The sequence below is a fragment of the Sceloporus occidentalis genome, unplaced genomic scaffold (genome assembly GCF_023333645.1).
Source record: "Sceloporus occidentalis isolate IW3139 unplaced genomic scaffold, rSceOcc1.0.p SCAF_47, whole genome shotgun sequence".
In the NCBI taxonomy this organism is placed as follows: Eukaryota; Metazoa; Chordata; class Lepidosauria; order Squamata; family Phrynosomatidae; genus Sceloporus; species Sceloporus occidentalis.
This window is the reverse complement of record NW_028317027.1, coordinates 6,470,235-6,490,828: the sequence shown is the minus strand read 5'-3', so window position 1 is coordinate 6,490,828 and position 20,594 is coordinate 6,470,235. Positions and strand designations below refer to the sequence as shown.

Sequence of the window (20,594 nt, the reverse complement as noted above, 5' to 3'; positions counted from 1 at the left end):
CCTGTACGACCAGGGACATGGCACATATTTATATATTTTCCTTTACAAGGGCAATTTAAAATCAACTTCTGCCACTTGAATTGTAGAAAACAAAGTGCCACTTTTATATAACATTTAAAAGTGAACAATAAAATACTAAGAAATTCACATATATTTTCTGGTATTTTATTTGCTCTCTTCACCAATATATAAGTGCTCTGTTCCACCGGGTTGGAATGAATTGATGCAATGTTGAAGATGATCTGCATGGCAACAAAATCATTCCTACCCAGTTGTGAATGAAATGCAGCTCAGTGTACTTAAAGGACATAATTATTTCCTCTACCCCAAGGCTAATGGAAATAGGAAAGTAAAACACTATATATTATTAAGGGAAAGTATGGCTTTGTGACATTGCCAAGACTACGGGAAAATACTGTTTCAGGTTCTACATTCACATTGAAACAAAGTGGCGTTTTCTTTACTTTGAGCTATGCAATCAATTTTACTTGGAAATCCATAAAATGTGAACGTTTTGTTTTGCCCTGCAGTACCGCAGCCCCTGCAAAAGAAAAAAATATCAAGTCAAGTCCGTTAAATCAACAGTTGCTTGGGCTTATATGTAGCAACCATGGAAATAACACTACATTGAATGGATCCAGGGAACACATTCAAGGCTAGTTTGTTCACGTGGGAAAGACACTGAACATCTATTCTATGTTACAAAAGTGATGAAGGGTGTACACCAAAAGTTAGATTGAAAACTCCAAAATTATTCTGTAGACATCTTTACCAAGAAAATCAATAAACTCCATAATAGTAATAGCTGTATTTTTTTTTTTCGGAAAACAGATAGTGTTAGCTTTACTGTCTTTTTCCTCCATGCATTTTGTGAAATGTTCCTGCCGTACACCGGTAGCTCTCTTTTTGATGTCAGTCGGACACAGTACAAGACTGGGGAGGTAAAACCGGCCCTGACAGTTTATGGCCAGCAACCTGTAAATCACAAGCATACATTTACACTCTAAAGATCGGTGGGAGGTTCTGTTGGCTCTCCATCAGTCTTGGCATGGGTTAGTGTACACTAATGTGCACAGGTAATAGCAGCGTGTGTCCATGAACGCCCACTGAATTGACGCCTAGCAGCTGGTTTTATCACCATATGTGCCACTGGCACTGTAGGCCCTTGAGACTGTCTATGCACAAGATGAATGATTAATAGTCTATTAATTGTATTTCTTTTAGTTTTTATTTAGCATGACAGTTCCTTTACTGTGTAGATGTATGTCCTAGGTTCCTTAATACCAAAAACTCTGGGATCCCATTCTCATTGTTATTTTTCATAAAATGCTCTGTAGGATGGGTATATGCTTGATGATTGGGGGATAAACAGAAAATGAAAAATATGTTGGTGGAGGTGGGTATAACCAATAAAAGTACCAGCACTTCTGACTCCATGACACCTCTTAAAACATGGAGCTCTAACACATGCATAGTCTAGAAGGAAATACATGCCACGTATAAACTCTGTTGTATAGTATTGAACGTGTAGATTAAATTCATTGGGACCACGTTGAGAATGGTTTAATATAAAACATAGTAATCTTAATATAATAACAAAATCAGAGCTACTTTCCAAAACATTATAATTCACATATATACTTTGTTGGTAGCAAATCTTGTTACGTGGAAAAAGGTGGTGTAAGAAATAAAAAATCTAATTTCCTTCATACCCATTTAGTTTTCATTATTTACTTAGACCTGTACTGGGAGTGCAATAAAATATAATTTTGGTATACCGCAATTTTCTTTTGTTTTTTTTATGATAGGTATAGTTTCACTATGTCTGTATTCTATGTATTCCAAAGACTTGTTATTGTCTCAAGTGTAGCTGAAGAGGGGGAGAAATATAAGTAGTAATTACAGGAAATTATTCTGTTGTTGTGGCTTCTGTACATCCATGCTTATCTAAAAGCTCATGAAGTTATAAAAGCTATGTTGACGGTGTTCCTTAAACTGTAAACATAAAATGTCAATCAAGTCACTGGAAATAAAAGGTTATGGGACATTTCACTTTGCAATGTTGCATAAAATACAAGAAATGATATTGAACATTTGAAACAGATCATTGGGAACCGTACTATTATGCTGCATTTGAGAGGGTACAAGTGCTTAACAGGCTGATGTGTGATAAATACTAGCAATTTGATACACCAAATAAATTGCTGTAATAATATACCAATATTACAAATAATTGTTAATGAAAATAGTTAAGCTAAGAGCATTACACCCTCAAACGAGACCAGATCCCCCCACAAAACAGAAGAAAACAAAGCAAAGAGCTTTGTACACTCCCTTATAATATCCTCCGATTTGAGAAATTCAACTGTTCACTCCAGGACACTGAGTTTAGAGAAAGGAAACAGTGCGTTTTTTATATCTTTTTTCAAGTCAAAATGAGCTCCTCATAGAGGAATTAACTACACACAAAATGGTTGAACCTTAGACAATCATTTGCAGTTAATTTACTAGTTTAAGATCAATATTGACCTGTTGAGGATATGGTTTAAGGAAAGAAAACAAATCCTTAACATATATTTTATTGTATTTTTTTATTGTTTAAAAAACTTTTTTTTTTTCTTCAAATTGCCTTCAGAAGATATTGAAAAAAAAAGTGCATTGTATTACAGTTCTTTCGGATGCCAAAATACAAGACCAGTAGTTTTACAGATTTTAGATCATTTTTGATACTTGCTTTACATGGTCCCTTAAAAATATAAACATGTTATGTTATGCAATTACATTAGCAAACAGTCCACGAAGAAAGTACCAGTCCCATGTTGGAAAGAATGAAAGTGGATGCCGCCAATGTGCCTTCTGCCTACATGACTGAAATTGCCCGTCTTCTGCAGTCTATTGCTGAGGTGGAACTCCTTCTTCACTCACCAAGTCTAAGTAAAAGAGAATATGAAGATCTTGCCAAACAAGAAGAGTGCCTAAAGGTAAGGCATATGAAAGTATGTATGCATGTATGTACTTACATTGCATTAACAAATCTACTTAGCACTATAGGTTACAGTATAACAAAGGGGAGGTACAATAAGCACAGTAACCATACCTGGGAACTTCCCAGGGTAGGATACCCAGAGTTCACACTCCTTTAAGGCATTAACATCATTAGGAGCTGTATGTAGTGGCAGTGCTGGACCTATCCAGCCCTTTTAGGTGGACAGGGAATGGGTTGAACAAACACCGCTCCCCTGCAGAAGTAAAAACTGACCAGGAGATTCTAGGTCAAACCTGGAGACTTCCCAGCTTTTAACTGTAGTGTAAATTCTTGAAAGAAGCTAGACATTTGGTGACACAACATGTTCCACATGCATGTTTACTAAGGTATTATGTACTGTATAGAATCTATATAACTTATTGTTATGAGAGTGACATTTGGTTATATTACTCTATGGTACTGATACTGCAGAACAGAATCTTTGCTACCATTAGTATGTTGGAGGCATTCTTGTAAAAACAAAAGTACATTGCCTATTCCCGCTACACGATGAGGCTATAATGAGCACAGGGAAATGCTTCTATAATATGAATTCACTTATTAATGAGTAATATTTAATTTGAAACTTGCTTTAAGTAGACTATAATCAAATGTTAATAATCAATTATGCCAGAGTCAATTAGGTAAGAGTTAATTGTATTTATTGCAATTATAAATGTATTAGTGACATTAATATGAATTTAAGCTATAACAAAAGAAAGTACCACGGTCAAATAGAAGTTTTGAGCCAGAGAGACATAATTAAAGTGCTGCAACAAAGCTAAGCTGCACCATTAACCCCTTCACGGCCAAGCCCGTACATTTATGGGCTCACAATGCCTTGTTCTAATCGGTTTAAGGACAATCTGTTGTCCTTAAGGGGTTAAGGATTTATGAGAAAGACATTGTACAGGAATGAGATACATATCTGATATAGTAGTTTAGACTTGCATGGTTAAATTGTGTTTAATTTGCTATTGGTTTATATTATTTGCATTAAACACACCTTATTTATATCGGTATCATAAAAAGACTTGGCATATTTTGCATATCATATTTTTAATATACAGGGATTCTAATTATCTATTTAAATATGCATTTCATGATAATGTTGACGGTGTCTCCTACACTAAGGTATAAGTGTAACCTATGTATAGTCTGATGTAAAGCGTAAGTATGTTTAGATTAAAATAAACATCCTTACCATTTCTATTCACGGGGACATGGGGTGTTGGCATAGGCAGTTTTGTTAAATATGAGACTACAAAGGTTCACTAAAGACAAAAAATAAAGTCATCTTAACTTTTTGTTACCTGGGTCTGCATTAATATTGTTTCCCCTTATCTCTGTCCTGTTAAGTTGCTGATTATTGTTAATTGGTTCAGGCAGCCTCTGTAAAGGTGGATTGAAAAGAATGGAGAGAACCTCAGTGCAGAAAATTAATGAGATAATGGTGGCTCTGGCGGACTGCTTCAGTTAGGTGAACACTTAAACTAAGTATCTCCAAAATAGTCACAGTGGTTAATATACAAAAAGCCCAAGCTATCACTTCAAGGTTTTACAAATTCATTTAGTTAAATATATTGCCCGAGTTAACACAAGGTTCCCGCAAGCTGAGAAGATTCTGACAGTAAAAAGTGGGTTTAAACTAACTTTTGCAAAGGTGGGACATTTTGTTTTTACTTTTTAAATGTATTAATGTGTTTGTTATTAGTAATTATTTAACTACTACTTAAATATACTTAAATATCACATTATAAAATATAAATTTTTCTTATTATATTGCATATTTTTAAGAATGCCAGTGCAATTTTCCTTATATATTTTTTTATACAGTTGTCTGTTTTTATGCTGTATACAAAGTATATTTTACGAGTGGTGCATAAGTTGGATAATGTGTTACAGCTGCACCCAGGTTCCCTCAGGGTATTTATACCTATGCAAATCCTAAGGGTAGGATAACTATGATTAAGTCTATTATGGATGAAATGCGTCAGGCTTGCTTTATGCTATTTCATGCTGTTACGATCCTAATATTTTTTAATTATGAATTGACTTAATTCAAGTTTGTTTCCTTTTCAATTGCTGTTTACCTCATAGCAGGCAGGTGGAGAGACCTGTGTACGGTGTTTGGATATTAAAATCTGCAAAATAATGTGGATATCATGATCATGTTTATGGTTTTAAATATATATGTTAAGGTTGTATATCATTTTCAGTTTGTATCAAGGGTATCTGGCCACATTTTTATGGCTCTTTAGCATTCTTGAACCTAATTGTTCAGTTACGTTGATCTTAATTTAGACAAATGGTGATTCTTAATGGAAAATAGTGTTTGTTGTGGGGAAATTTTACTCTGAATACGTACATGATTGCATGCCTATGTGTTGGATCATTGACTAATGTGTAACAACTTAGTTTTTTTTCTTTTTCCTGGTCTAGAAAAAAAGAGGACTAACTGAATTAGGCTAAATGTGCTTGCAGCATTGTGCAGTGGCAATATAATAGAATGCATATTGAAAATAAGATTTGAAATGAAATTATCATTATACAAGTTCTATTTCGCATTGGAGTAATTTGTTACATTTGTTGAAATACATACATGCTACAACTTTGTTTAAAGAAACTCTTGCAGTGCATGATCAAGCATGTGCGCTTAGATTTCCAGGTTCTGCATTTATTGTAGTAACCCATAAGCACATTAGTGTAAAATATTTTTTAGAGGGAAAATATCATTTAACAAAAAGTTGTAGTAACCCCTTAATGGACAATGACAAACTGCTGCAGGGGCCTTCTGTGATTGCTCCCCAGAGCAACAATGTGCAGCATAAACAATATGGCGGAGGCCACCTGTTTTAACCTCTTAAGGACAATGGGTGGTCCCTAAACCCATTGAAAATAATGCATTTTGAGCCCGTACATGTACGGGCTTTGTCATTAAGGGGTTAAAAATCACAGATCACCTCTAAGCTTAAAGGTGCTGTTGAAATGCCTCATTATTGCATTCAGAATTTGACAAAGGCTGGTGATAGAATTAGTGCTTGAAAAGAGTTAAAATACTACCATCCGAAATGCCTTGGGGTGTCTAGATTTCATAAATATATGATTTTATGGGGTAAATTGAATTGGTCAGGTTCTGAACATATATTCACATATACCTGAAGTACAATGTGTGGGGGGGGGGCACAAAAGGCTCATAGTAGAATTAGTTCATGGAAATAGTCTTTTTTTCTAAAATATATGGTTTGATGGGGTAAATTAAATTGTCCAGCTCCAGATATGTCCCAAAGAGGACATGGGGCAAGATGATTAGTTTAGAAAAAATGGTTTTGATATAGCAAAACACTACTTGTACTTATTGCTCTATTACTTGCAAGCAAAACATATTTCTAGACACAAGACAAATATTAGAATCTATTTATCAGTTTTTCATTAGCTTTTATGGATGAGTAAAATATTTTTTATATAGTAAATTATATGATTTTTTCAAAATAATGGTATCCAATCTATCTTTTCCTGAAAAAAATACCTATAATACCTGTTGATACACTGAATGAGAGAAAAGAAAATTACAGCTAAACGCAAGCACCACAAAAATGTATTTTTTTAAAAAAGGGTACAAAAAGAATAAACAGCCTGGGCCTTAAGTGTTACACTTACCGGGTCTGCCCATGTCCCGCGACGGTCGGACGCGAATGGGCGGCGCGCTCGCGGATACCCACACACGCCCTCTCTGAGTGACGTGCATACTGCACGCCCTCTCCGAGTGACGTGCATACTGCACGCACACGGAGGGGCGTGCGTGTAGACCGCACACGACGGCAAGATAATGTTGTGGGAGCTGCCGCGGCGTGCCGGCAGCACTCGCAGAGTAATAAGTGAGGTACTGCGGCACGCTCGCGGCGCTCCAAAACTACTAAATAGTGCGAGACCCGCGATACTCGCGGGTTTAGCACTCGTTTATGTTAGATTTGTATTACACCAACGCCATTATTTGGCGCCGGTCGCAATGACGTCACTGCCCATTGGCCCCCTGTCCGTTTGTCCCCGCCCTTGTTCCTATTTAAACTCACTCCTGGCTTCTATCAGTGCCCGTTCAATGAGCTACTGGATGTACTCTGGGTGTTCATTCTCGCTGCCTTGCCCTTATTGTGTACCAGACCTCGGACTGCTTCCTGACTTCGCTCCCGTGCTGCCTGCCCCGACCTAGGATTGTCTCTGGAATTTGCTTCTGTGCTGCCTGACCCGACCTCGTTATTCCCTGACCACGGTTTCAGCCTCTGGCCCTGTATCGTTCTTCCGCCTTGGACTTCTACCTGTACGCTCCGTGACTTACATATGTCTCTGCATAGTGGGTCCACTACTGGTGTTGTCTAGGTCCTGATGTAACATTAAGGGGTTAAAGCAATAGTAAGGATTTTTTCTTTAGATGTCATTTTGTTAGCAGACAAGGCCTCTTACAGTAATTGTAATTAATCAAGTTGAAAAAACAGCAGCAGAACAACACCTTTTTACTTCTGCTGGAAAATGCAGTCTACAATCTGTAAGGGTAGATAGAGTATTTGGTTGTAGAGTATGCTGATAGAGCAGCTGAACTCCTCAACCACCACTCAGATTAGCTAGGGAAGGGCTGCTTCGCTGCTGACCCTTTTATGTTCAGGGCTCAGAAGTGGCAAGTGCAGCAATTGGTCTATTATTTTTTTCCCTAACATTTTACAGAAATGCATGAATGTGTCACTGTGTCAGGGCCGCCTTAGGGGTGTGCGACCTGTGCCACGGCAGCAGAGGCTCCATGCGGCCGTCCTATCACCAATGCCAAGGTGGCAGGGAGAGGAGGAGTAGAGAAAGGGGTGCCGAGTGGTCGCACATGAAAAAGTTTTAAGCAACTGCTCGGCCCCCTTTGTCTCCTCACCTCCCTACCGCTGCCCTGACTGCAGTGGTGGGAGCTTGAGGCCTCTGTCGCGATGAGCGCCAGAATATGACGTCCCTTTCTTTTTTGTCGAGGGGGGGTGCCAGAGAACTAGTCCCCACAGGGCGCCTGAACACCTAAGGCCAGCCCTGCGTCTGTGTACTATGTCAATTAAGTTTTTGCCATTGCTGTCATTACTGGGCACCTTCTTTCAATATATATATATATATATATATATATATGCCAAGGGGACATTTTGTTTGTCATATGTACATAAATTACTATATATATATATATGTCTATATATATAGATATATATATATATATATATATATATATATATATATATATATATATATAGTAATTTATGTACATATGACAAACAAAATGTCCCCTTGGCATGAATCAAGTTACAAACCAATCATCCCAGCTCTTATGTCCTTTTTTATTTAAAGTAATTCTTAAAATAATGATTTCTATACATTAAAAGTGATAAAGCTTCTATATTATCAAGTTAATATCTAGTCCATGTTTATGTTTTCTACATTTTCATGGCTATATTGGTTTGAAGGTCGGTTAAACTTAACAAGACTTTCTTCAATGGAACTGCATCCTACCAATGATCCAATCCTTCACTTTTTTTATACATTTAGCTGTAGTCTGATTTATATCCATAATTAAGCACTTTTTTTCTTCCACTTATACTTGATCCTATTACAACAGACACTGTCTTTAATTATATTGATTGCTGTGGATACAAGCAAGTGTATCCACTAGTTTAATTTAGCGGGACTATTAAATTGTCATATGATATGGTTATGGGCACATTTCTGTCTCCTTCCAAATAAATCTCCTAAGTATTCCGAGCCTTTCGGAAGGGGCATATTTTTAATCTAACTCTCTTTAATGAATATTTATTTCTGCATAAAAGCATTCATCATTGTCATAATAAAGCTGTAAAAACTAGCATGGCAGTGAATAAATTCTACAGCTGCTGTTTGAGAATCTAGAAATTAAATTGAGGGCGATTTGAGTCCAGATAGATCTGTGCTGAGCAAATTATTGGCCGATACTGTATATTGTGCTCAAGTATTTGAGTCTGAAAACAGTGTCAAAATTGGAGAATGACATTCACAGGTGGATTTTTTTATTGAATAGTCCCAAAGACCCTTGACGTTACAGGTGAGCCTATATGCTTTGCCAAAATACAGTACTGAAATCTCATGTTTGTTCACTGTATATATTTACAGGTTTGGTAATTTGTGTTAAACGTTTCATATACAGGCATGTCAGTGGGCTGGATCCAGTTCTGGACATAAATCTATCACAAGTTTGCATACAGTGCAATGGAATAAAAGTTAAATAAAAAAACAATACATTTTATCTCATGTAATAAATCTGAGCCATTATTTATATTGCAAACTGACACTCCAATCCAATAGTTCACAAAGTTAATTTCAATATAAACGTTGAGCGATGAACAATGTTTTCTTCCACTCACAATAAATGAAACGGTTCATTGATAACTGATCTACAGTTAGTTATTACATTGTATCTGTTTTATAAATGTTATCACAAGAGAAATAGATAAATACATTTACTCACTGGACAATTTATTGATATGAACTAAGAATATTTGTATCTCATGTTATGGACAATAATTTTCACTTTATGTTCTAAAACTTCCATGTAGTGTCATGAAAACTTGCCCATCCTGACACATTAATGTATTGTGATACCAAGTGTATGATGGGCAGAATGGTCATCTCTGTATTATGCCGATCATGAACAATAATATATGTAACAAGATATTGATTTTAAATAAGCAAGTGTATGAAAGGGAGAAAGGACAGTCTCTGCCTTAAATTACTCACATGCAACATGAACAGTTAAATAGAAAAACAAAAAGTGTATATATATATAGATGTGTGTGTGCATATTATAACTATATATATATATATATATATATATATATATATATATACAGTTATAGTTTTATAAAAAATGTATTATACAAGGAACACACTGAAATAACTAACTCTTACTATGGACAAAGGAAGATACCATTTTGTGTATACACATTAAAATACCCTTTCACAGCAGTAAGGTTTTTTAATGCCTTGAGCTTGTACATGATGAATCAGGGATTAATGACTGAATGCACTACCTGAAGGTCCATGCAATATTAAGTTCCTTGATAAATAGACCTCTTAATGCATTAAGAACTCATTAAGCAACCGCGATGTCCTTTAAAGCCATCTATAAAATTAAAACAAGTTCAAATGTCTTTGTCTAAGTTTTAAGTAATCATTTTATCAGCCACTCAGGAGTTAGTGATTGAGGACACTGTAAACATAATCTATCAGAGCTCACCATTTAGAAAATGGTTACGCAGGTAAAGACTGGGAATAGATTTTTATCAGGTGTTGTCTTTTTCATTGTCAGCAAAAGATACATTTTGCGATAGTGAAAATGAACTGGATTATGGCTCGCTACTGTTTTGATTTTTCTTCTTCAAAAGCACCGAGATGGATCATCTCCCTAAAGGCTACTGTCATTCCAGCTGCTAATGGGTTTCTCTAATCCTTTTTTCTTAGAAGTGGAAGTTGTGAGTATTTTTTTCTAAAACAGGTTACAGAATCTCCCTTGGTACTTTCATACCTAAAATAGCTTGGAGCTACTGTTTCCCCCAGTTGTCCACAAAGAATAACTGATTACCTTTTCTTTTTTACATGCTACTTACATGTTAAGCTTCATGGATGTATTACAAATTACAATAACATGCCTACTCTTAATACTTCATTTACGATGTTATTATCCAATTCATTCTATCTGGATTGTGTTTGGTTGTGTTAGTTAATCACAAAAAAAATCATTTTATGTGATTACACCTTCAGAGGAGAGAATAAAATGGCATCTGCATAATATACTACACGGTGTAATTAATGTTTAGTGGAGCAGCATCTTTGGGAGAAAGATGAACGTGACATTATTTAACAGAACATGTCGTTTAATTAGAGATTAATCCAAAAGCGGTTTTTATATCGGACATTTTGTTCTTCCCTTAGAGGGCAATAGCTGAACATATTTTTTTTTTCTCTTTGCTATGTTTTTATTATAAATTTAACTTCCAATGTATGATAAATTGTAGTAATGCATATAGATTTAGTTGTAGACAATATTGGGACATGAAAAATAATACCTCCAGTTTATGTCCTGGACATAGTTTATATGTGCTGCATTTAAGAATCGTTTTATGTCTGAACAGTCACCCTTTCGGCTAAAGACAATTGGAGCAATGAAAAGGATTATCCATGACAAATTTTATTGGCCTGAAGGACGTAAAAATGTGTCAATGGAAATAATTCCATTATTTAGTTAACATACTGTGGACAATTATAAATTTAGCAGCACCAGCATTAACTACTGCGTAAAGAGGGAAAATTCCGCAAGTGATACCCATTATGCCAAGGCTTTCTTGTTGAAAGGAAATGGAGACACAACTTTCCATTCTGTCGCATAGTTTGGTAATATTTCATTTTTGTGTGTTTTATTATGAGAATCAATTGAATATGATATTGCAAGTACAAAGTGTATCTGGCCATGATGCCAAACAGAAATGGATATTATTTTGCTTTCTTTTTTGTTTTTGTAAGTTTTACCCTGTAGTCAGAGATTTTGTATCATGACCTAAATATAATAATATAGTAAAAAAAAAAGGTTAATAATATAGTGTTTGTTTTATGTAACCCCAACAGCATTCTCCACAAAGTATGCAATGCTAATGCTATGCGTCTTTAAGAAACAAGAAACTGGGTACATCGATCAATTCTGGATTTACAAAACATAGCTTTTTGGGAATAAACAGGCACTAATTTATATTAAAAGCAGGGTTTTTACCAGGCATAAAAACCGTCCATCTATGCTTGTTTCCTACGGTGTGTCTATGTTTGTTGTACAAATGCTGGCACCATTTCTACACACTGATGGGTAGGAAGGAAATAGAAGTGTGTTGGCCATGGATTTCAAAGGATGGAAGTACCTGTAAAACAGGCAATAGTAAAGTTTTAATATGTTTTTTTTTAAGAGAACTCTTATATCTGAGACACACTCTGTATTCAACCTGAAGTGCATTGGGAAAGCCTAGAATACATGTACACGCTGTATACTGAATAAGCTTTGAGGTCGAGGGGGCAAACATACATAGAGGTTCTTCGAAAGTAAGGCACCCTACCTAGTGTGTATAAAAGTTTTGGAAGATGTTTGAAAGAGGGAAAGGTACCGGAGGATAATAAGAACATGGGGAAAAAACATGAATACATCTTTTGTTACATATAATGTAGTAGTATGTGGCTAGTCTAATTTTTTTTTTCTTCTTTTTTTCTCCCTTGATGTAATGTAATTTTAGACTGTGAAAGAGGGCCTTGAAAAGCTATCAGGTCAGATTGAGTTCACTCAGAACAGGAAGAAAGCAGTTCTTGAGTGTGCTACACCACAGGAACACGAGAAGATCCAAGAAAAAATGTCTGAACTCAGTTTTCAATGGGAAAATGTTAACAAGGTGTACCAGATGCGGCAAAAGTGAGTAGTTTGTTTATTTTAACCAGCTCTAGTTCAGTTGTAACCTTAATGGCTGCAACCAACATCTTTTTCAGACTATATTCCACATACGTTCACAAATAAAATCTTATTATTCCAAAGGGTCCCTCTGCAAATTGATATGTATAAAAGTTATTTAGAAAATCTCTGGAGTAATTGTACAAATTCTGAGTTTTGATTAGGCTTGCTTAGTGCATTGGATCAGCTGTATTTGAAACAGGCTGAAGGAACATGAGCTTTTCAAGTGATAGACAGGCATGTGGGCAGCAAGTACCAATATAATAGTAATGTCTCTTATATACATAGTACCCTAAATTTATTCTGTATGGTATTATACATAGACTCATAAACCTTATATATTTTTAATGCATGTTTCCTTAACATACATTGTAACCTAGCCCTTCTTACTGATGTATTCTTGGGAAGGCATCAGTAAGAAGGCAGTATATATATACTGTGTATATAAATACAGTCACTGGCCTCTTTATTAGGTGCACCAGTTCAATTGCTTGTTGACACAGATAGCTAATCAGCCAATCACATATCAGCAACTCAATGCATTTAGGCATGTAGACGTGGTCAAGACAACTTGCTAAAGTTCAAACCGAGCATCAGAATGGGGAAAAAAGGAGATTTAAGTGACTTTGAACATTGCACGGCTGTTGGTGCCAGACGGGCTGGTCTGAGTATTTCAGAAACTGCTGATCTACTGGGATTTTCACGCACAGCCATTTCTAGCATTTACAGAGAATGGTCCGAAAAAGATAAAATATCCAGTGAGCGGCAGTTGTGTGGACGAAAATGCCTTATGGATGTCAGAGATCAGAGGAGAATGGGCAGACTGGTTTGAGATGACAGAGAAGCAACAGTAACTCAAATAACCACTCATTACAACCAAGGTATGCAGAATACCATCTCTGAACGCACAACACATCAAACCTTGAAGCACATGGGCTACAGCAGCAGAAGACGCCACCTGGTGCCACTCCTGTCAGCTAAGAACAAGAAACCTAGGCTACAATTCGCACATCCTCACCAAAACTGAACAATGGAAGACTGGAAGAACGTTGCCTGGTTTGATGAGTCTTGATTCCAGCTGCGAAAGCATGAATCCATCCTGCCTTGTCTCAACGGTTCAGGCTGGTCGTGTAATGGTTTGGGGGACATTAGTACCAATTGAGCATTGTTTAAACGTGACAGCCTACCTGAGTATTGTTGATGACCATGTCCATCTTTTTATGACCACAGTGTACCCATCTTCTGCTGGCTACTTCCAGCAGGATAATGCACCGTGTCACAAAGCTCACAGCATCTCAAACTGTTTTTTTGAACATGACAATGAGTTCACTGTACTCCAATGGCCTCCACAGTCACCAGATGCCAATCCAAGAGAGCACCTTTGGGATGTGATGTAACTGGAGATTTGCATCGTGGATGTGCAGCCGACAAATCTGCATGGAAATCCTTTCAATAGCCTTTTCTTCAGCTATAGTAACAGATATGAATTTAGTCGGTGTTGACATATTAATATACCTGGGAACTCTCTGTGTTGGACCTAGAGTCTTCAGGCAAAGCCCTGCTCCCCGGGTCACAACTGTTACTACCCACTCACCCTCCTACTCTTAGACAAATAGCTTTGTGATAACCTGTCAGAAATAAAATATAAAGGAGTAACCAGGTCTTTAGAACAGACATATAAATCATTAATTTTCTTTGCAAGGAAACAACCAGCACAGTACTTTGAGCATTTATGCTTGTTTTCTAACTATGATTTAGATTTAACTCATATTATAATTAATTAGTAAATGATGGTAATGCATCAACCTTTGCCAATTGTAACATTAAGCTAATTTTTGTCAGGGAACAATAAGAAATGACTGACTTTTCAATGTCTGTGTAAAGCAGTGTTTTACAGTGAGCGCAGTGTTTTATAAAATATTATTTTAAAAAACAATGCAGAAACCTTAAAAAATATTTTCACCTTCTATCAGTGCCTACTTTTTAAGTCACATGACCATTCCACAGCTAGGCTAGCAAAAGCGTCCCATAGTTTAAGTGGGTTTGTTAGGGAAACCACCCTTTGAGCCCACAATCCTCAATCCACTCACGGTTTAAGTTCAGAGGGCTGCTGCCCCACCAGACCTACTACTCTAGACCTCAATGGCACCTGAATATGATTAAGTGCACCTAAAAAAATATGAATGAGGCAAATTTTAATTTGATGAAATAATGATATCTGGGAAGGATGTGGGCATTCAACAGGAACTGGAATGCAGCACTTAGTGCTAGTGGGCATTTTAACAGGGCTGTTGGACTTATTACTTAAGATAAGACTTGGTTAGTCTACTTTTTGAAACTATTGATAGGCTGGCATTACCGAGCAGTTGCATGTAATTCTTGTGCATGAGACTGACAGTCTTGCGTCTACTAACCCTCTTTTTCACTGGTTTGCAAAGCTAGTTTTAACAGTTATATGTATCCACACAAAATTCACCCTCAAAAAGCCCAACATAATACTTTTACGGTTACTTTTTTGTTACTGGCATCTAAAAAAATAAGTTGCCTTTATAATTATTTAATATTGATCATGCTTATTGTCTTGCTGTGTTATTGCTGTTATTGCTGTGAAATATTTTCTGCTTAAAGTGGTATAGACAAAAGAGTCACTATACAGTATTTATTACTTAGTAGACTTGTGCATTTGAATGTCCAAACACGAGGAGAGACCCGAATAATACCAACAAATAATTTTCACTCTCATTCACTCTCATGCTCTCTCAATGTCTCCCTACCTTCTGTCTTATTTCTTGGTCTTCTCCATGCTATCCGCTCCATTCCTGCCCCCCTGGGGCCCTTCTGCAACAGGGCACCCCGTGAGTACAACCTCACCCCCGATTGTACCTAGCTACATCCTACATCCTCTCAGAAGCATAGGAATGTTGTGGGGCTTAGCGATGAGTGTAGGTGTAGAAACACTATATAAGATTAAAGGTGACAGTGTACAAACCCAATAAGCAGGGACTGTCATAGTAGTTTGTGTCAGAAATACGTTGAAGTAGGGTCATGGAGAGTATGGACAAGCATAGATCAAAGTTTGAAGCCAGGAAGACAAATTGGAAAAATAGGCAGATAGCAAAGTCCAGAACCACAAGCCAAATGTTAATCCAATACATCTAATCAAACCGGCACAAAGGTGGGAACAGGGCCAGGCATGGTCATCTGGGGGGTGCAAAGGAGGCACTTGCCCTCCCATTGGAAGGGTTCTCACTGGACTGATCGACTGAAAAAAGACAAGGGTAGTTTTTAATAATTCAATTGTCTATCCTACCAAGCAGGGATGCTCCGGACAACCTGCACAATGGCGGGGATATATCTATTTCAAGCTTTCCTGCATCTAATTTCACTTAAAACTCAGGTCTGTCGTTGCACAGACACACTGCATCAGCGCACACATCCCTTTTCAGGAGAGCACTGCAGAGCAGTGTATTCCTGAATTTCTGCTTAAGGCTAGCCCTGGCACAAATAATAAATTCAAAAGACAAGTGTGTCTGTCAGTGTACTGTTCAGGAGAGGCTACAACATGATGATAAACGACAGCACTGCCAACCCTCCATATCATTCTGATGATCCCACACCACACTGTAATGGCATATTAGCCCTGTGCATGTTCCTTCTTATCCTGCCTATGCCCTATCTCTTTGGCAGGGCTAATATTTTGCCTCCACCTTGAAAAATCTGCGGAAGCCAATGGTGCCAAGCTTGGAGGTCAGATGCAGGGTCTCTATGAAGGTCTCACAATACCAAGCTGATTTGGGGAATCCCCAAACAGCTGGGCACCATTTGTTAACACAAGCAAAGTCCAGGAAATTATATTAATTAGTCCCAGCGTCATAAAGAGCCATGGCTAGTATGTGCATGTGTGGCTTATACAGACAGGCAGACCTTTTGCCACTGGAGGGCACTGCTCCCTCCCAGGTAAGTTTGGAGCCTGATGGTACCACTTCACCACCACTGATTCTCTGACTAATCAGGGCCAAGATACTTTTGTGAAGAACATGTATTTATACCACAGCTAGGAAGGTTCAAGGTGCCCATTACAATTCATGCAAAAACAAACATGAATATAAAAGCATTGCCATACATCTAATCACAGCAAATTATCTTAGTTTATAATACATACATATTTCAGCCTGCTTTTAGAATCAAATCTATCAGTTGTCCCCTAATATAATATAACATTTTTATAAAAAGATTAAATTAAATTTAAATAAAAAATATGCTTCATTATTAACTGAACAAAAGAAAACAGGCAATAAATCAAATTAATGTTTATTATATCTCAAAGTTTAAGCCTTCATTATTCAAAATATTTATGTTTCAGATATGTTATCTCTGCATATACAACATGCATATTTAAGATTCTGCTATTGCTGGGCTACTGTGTCTACATTTATTTTCTAGTGTGTTTGTAAATCAATTTAACAGCAGCTGAGCAGTACAGCAAGCTGAGAAACTGCCATTGAAGTATTTTAGAATGGGTTTTACTATTATTATATATATCTTACTTATGGATTTCTTTTTTTCATTCAAAGACATTCACCCAGGTTTATGAATGAATGCCAGTTTCACATTTCAAGGGCCATTTCTGGAAATGATGACATAAATTTTTTATTTTTTTTTCCATTTTTATCTGCATATTAAAGTACTTAGTATCCATTCTTCTTTAGTGAGGCTGTAAGGGACAGTAAACATTCCTGTTATGACACAAAAATTACCATTTCTTGTGGCTACCTACAAGCCTTCTACCCCACATGTGGCATGGATGATTTGCCAACGGTTGTTCTGTTTAGGGGTCTTCATGATGATTCATCAGACCTTTTTTTACCTACAAACGTAGATTGTAGTACAGTCTTTGATGGTACATTTGGACAAATTTAAAAATATAAAGAGACATATGGACGTTTGTAGTAAATGTTGGATGCATGTGTAATGTATTACCAATATTTTATTCCTCCTCAACATCCTAAATGGTTGCAAGCTCTCAAGAGCATGGCTTTCTACTCCTCCTCTACCACAACATCTTAAAATGTTAAGGTAATTGTCATTTGTATATTGTGATTTTTCAGGTTATTGATACATTTTACTCCCCCGCTATGGTTGTAGCACATACTTTTTTATTCTTGATAATACCAGCTCCGGACTAAAGACATGGATGTATCTTACTCACGTCATTCCATAGGTCTTGAAAATGCAAAACAGTTTAATTAGCCGTTTGTAAAAGCATCAGCACATTCTAATAAATACAGACAATGTTCTATCCAGTACACTGGCAAGTATCTGACACACTGATGTATTTTACTCAGTCTGCTGACAAGCCAGACTTCCATTTTCTAAAATGATAAATGGGGGGAACCATTTTTAATTAAATCTTTGTAACCTACCTGATCAAATTACACGCTGTAGACAAGGTAACAATCTTTTAATGAAAAGAATAGATTTATAATGAATTTTTCCCCTTGGCTGTCTAGTAATTTTAGGTACAATCTAAATCATGTTTTTCTTTTTTTTCTTATCTGCTAGTGGCAATTTGATTTTATGATGGAACCATATTTTTTAGAGGTTGTTTTCGGGAATGTGTTTCAAATCACATAAGTTTATTTTAGGCATCTGTAGCTTTTACAATGCTTATCATTCACACTGCACTGGCATTTTTTTTTGTATCAGTTTTTCAGCACTCATAGGTTTTTCTATTCTAACTACTACTTATAAGCTACCATAATTGGCCGATATATAACAGAACATGTTTAATTTTGGATTGTAGTGTAATAAGGGAATTATGCCCACCATATGTACATTTTTACATTTTGATTTAATATGACTTCAAAGGGAAACTTCAGCTATATTGTGCACTGATTGATATGATAGCTGAGTGTTCCTTCTACACTTTTGCATTATCCCAGTGGGAAATGCATGAAAGGATTCTGCTTATACCCCCCCCCCCCACACACACACATACACATATATATGCTAGCCTGAGATGCGTTTGCTGTGGTCCAAAACATTGGGCCACAAGTTTGGGCCACTGAGGAAGTATTGCACTACAGATGTGGAACTACATCTTCTCTTAAAGGAAAGTAACTTTTTTTAAAGCTTTAGTGAATGCATATTGAAGTAGTTATAGAGTACGTCAATAAGTATTGAGGTTGAGTGGATAGACAGTTTGGGGATACCTGTTGGTTAGTTTCTAGGGATACAATGAGACCAAGGTGATATGGTAAGAATAATTGTTACTTTTGTGTTTATTCTGGTTGAGTTCTTTCAATGGGCTGGATATAGACATAGTGTATTTTTTAGTGTGTTTAAAGAACATTACCTGGGTGCATTGGGATTTTTAAGTCTGTGAGGAGTTAGGACATCTCAGTTGTAGATTATTGTCCATTATGTGGAATTAAGAATTTTTGGATGTTATTTTGTACCAACACGTGTTACATATACTGAAATATGCTAGTCTGTTGTCACAAAGTAATGCATAGCTCAAAAACTCGATTTAAAGCAACCTAAAGAAACCATTAAAACATTTTCATTGCCATGCCATTCGATCTAGTGTTTGAAATGTTTAGACTTACTATGTGCTTCAATTCTAGATTAGGGTAAATGCAATCTCTTGGCCATGTGTGGGAGCTCTATAAGACTTTTGTTATCTGTCATTTGGTATTACTTTATTATTCTGCCGTTGCAAAAAGAATTCAGTGAGGCAGAACAAGAAAAGTACAGTTTGGTGTTTTATATTTGATATAATTACACAAGGCATGATCTGGAGATCTTAGCACTTTCCCCTGGCACCTGATCTGTGGATGGCAGGTCATTATTTGTGCACTGATGCTCAACGTGCATCGTCATGGTAACAGCTGATCTCTAAGTCCACAGCATTCCTCAAAACTATGTTGTGTATTTTCTACAAACTCTTTTGGAGTTAATAGAACAACCATATCAGATATAATTTAGCTAGATGGGGACTTGGCTTTCTGTTCAGCTCTGCTAGCTAACTTTACACTTTTATCTAACATTAGAATATTTTTATACTTGAATCTGCTTAAGCTAACAGCTACTATAACATCCTCTTATAATCTAAAGTGTTTTCACTTATGTAAGATCATCAAACCCATGCCAAAGGTCCTTGTCCGAAGGTGCATAAGCCCATTAAAATGTTGGATACTGTTTTGATTAAAATATGTGATATTGTTGCCCTACTTTTGTCACCATTCATCCCATATCCTCAACTTTTCGCCCATTCCATGAAGTTATGGGATACGATTATGGCTAAAATGATCATTTTTATTGCCTTTGTTGAAATATAAACATCACTGTTCAATTTATAGAAAACCTATGCAGTAAAACAACAAAGATTATCTAAACGATCATTGGGCATCATCTTGCCCACATGCATGTGCATATAAGTAAAGCATGATACATTAGCAATGGGAATACAGGAAATAAGAAGAGTGAATATGAGATATGCAATAATTAATACATGGATAAGTTGTTCAGGGTTGTTTTTCGGGTTGTTAAAGAAGTGGAAATCAATGGCCATCCATGTCCACGTGGCTCTGAATAGCACTGGAGCTCACTGGTAGTAAGTATATCACATACAAGGAGATGTGTTTGGCCAAAAAAAAGAATCTCCCAATGCTTCTGCAAAAGGGATATTACAAGACAGGAACCATTAAAGTGCATGTGATGGCTGGAGTGTACCTTTAAGATTAGCCTTTGCTAAACACATTATGGCTGATACCTTTTACCCTCACACTGCAATGTCACTTATTCCTTTTCATACTGCACTGTGAAAATAAATATAGCATTGTGTTCGTACTTTTTTGATAAGTAGCTAATTGCATTATAAGACTAGCAATGTATTGACATTTTACTGGAATTTTGTCAAGGTATGACATACTCTGACTTAGAGCGCACATTATTTTCTCATAAATCCTTATATTTTTGCATTGTCTTTTGCATATGAGCAATATCTTAATAAGGATATTGTATGTTGGTAACACTGCTTGA

The 20,594-nt window shown here is 36.5% G+C and overlaps 1 protein-coding gene across 1 annotated transcript in view; it reads left to right on the top strand.

Annotated features, from left to right (window-relative positions):
• LOC149289279 (dystrophin-like) overlaps positions 1-20,594 on the top strand; it is an 874,963-nt gene that overhangs the window by 396,444 nt on the left and 457,925 nt on the right. The window contains 2 exon segments of the mRNA XM_089490922.1: positions 2,787-2,981; positions 12,343-12,515. Coding sequence (XP_089347048.1) covers positions 2,787-2,981; positions 12,343-12,515 — 368 coding nt within the window.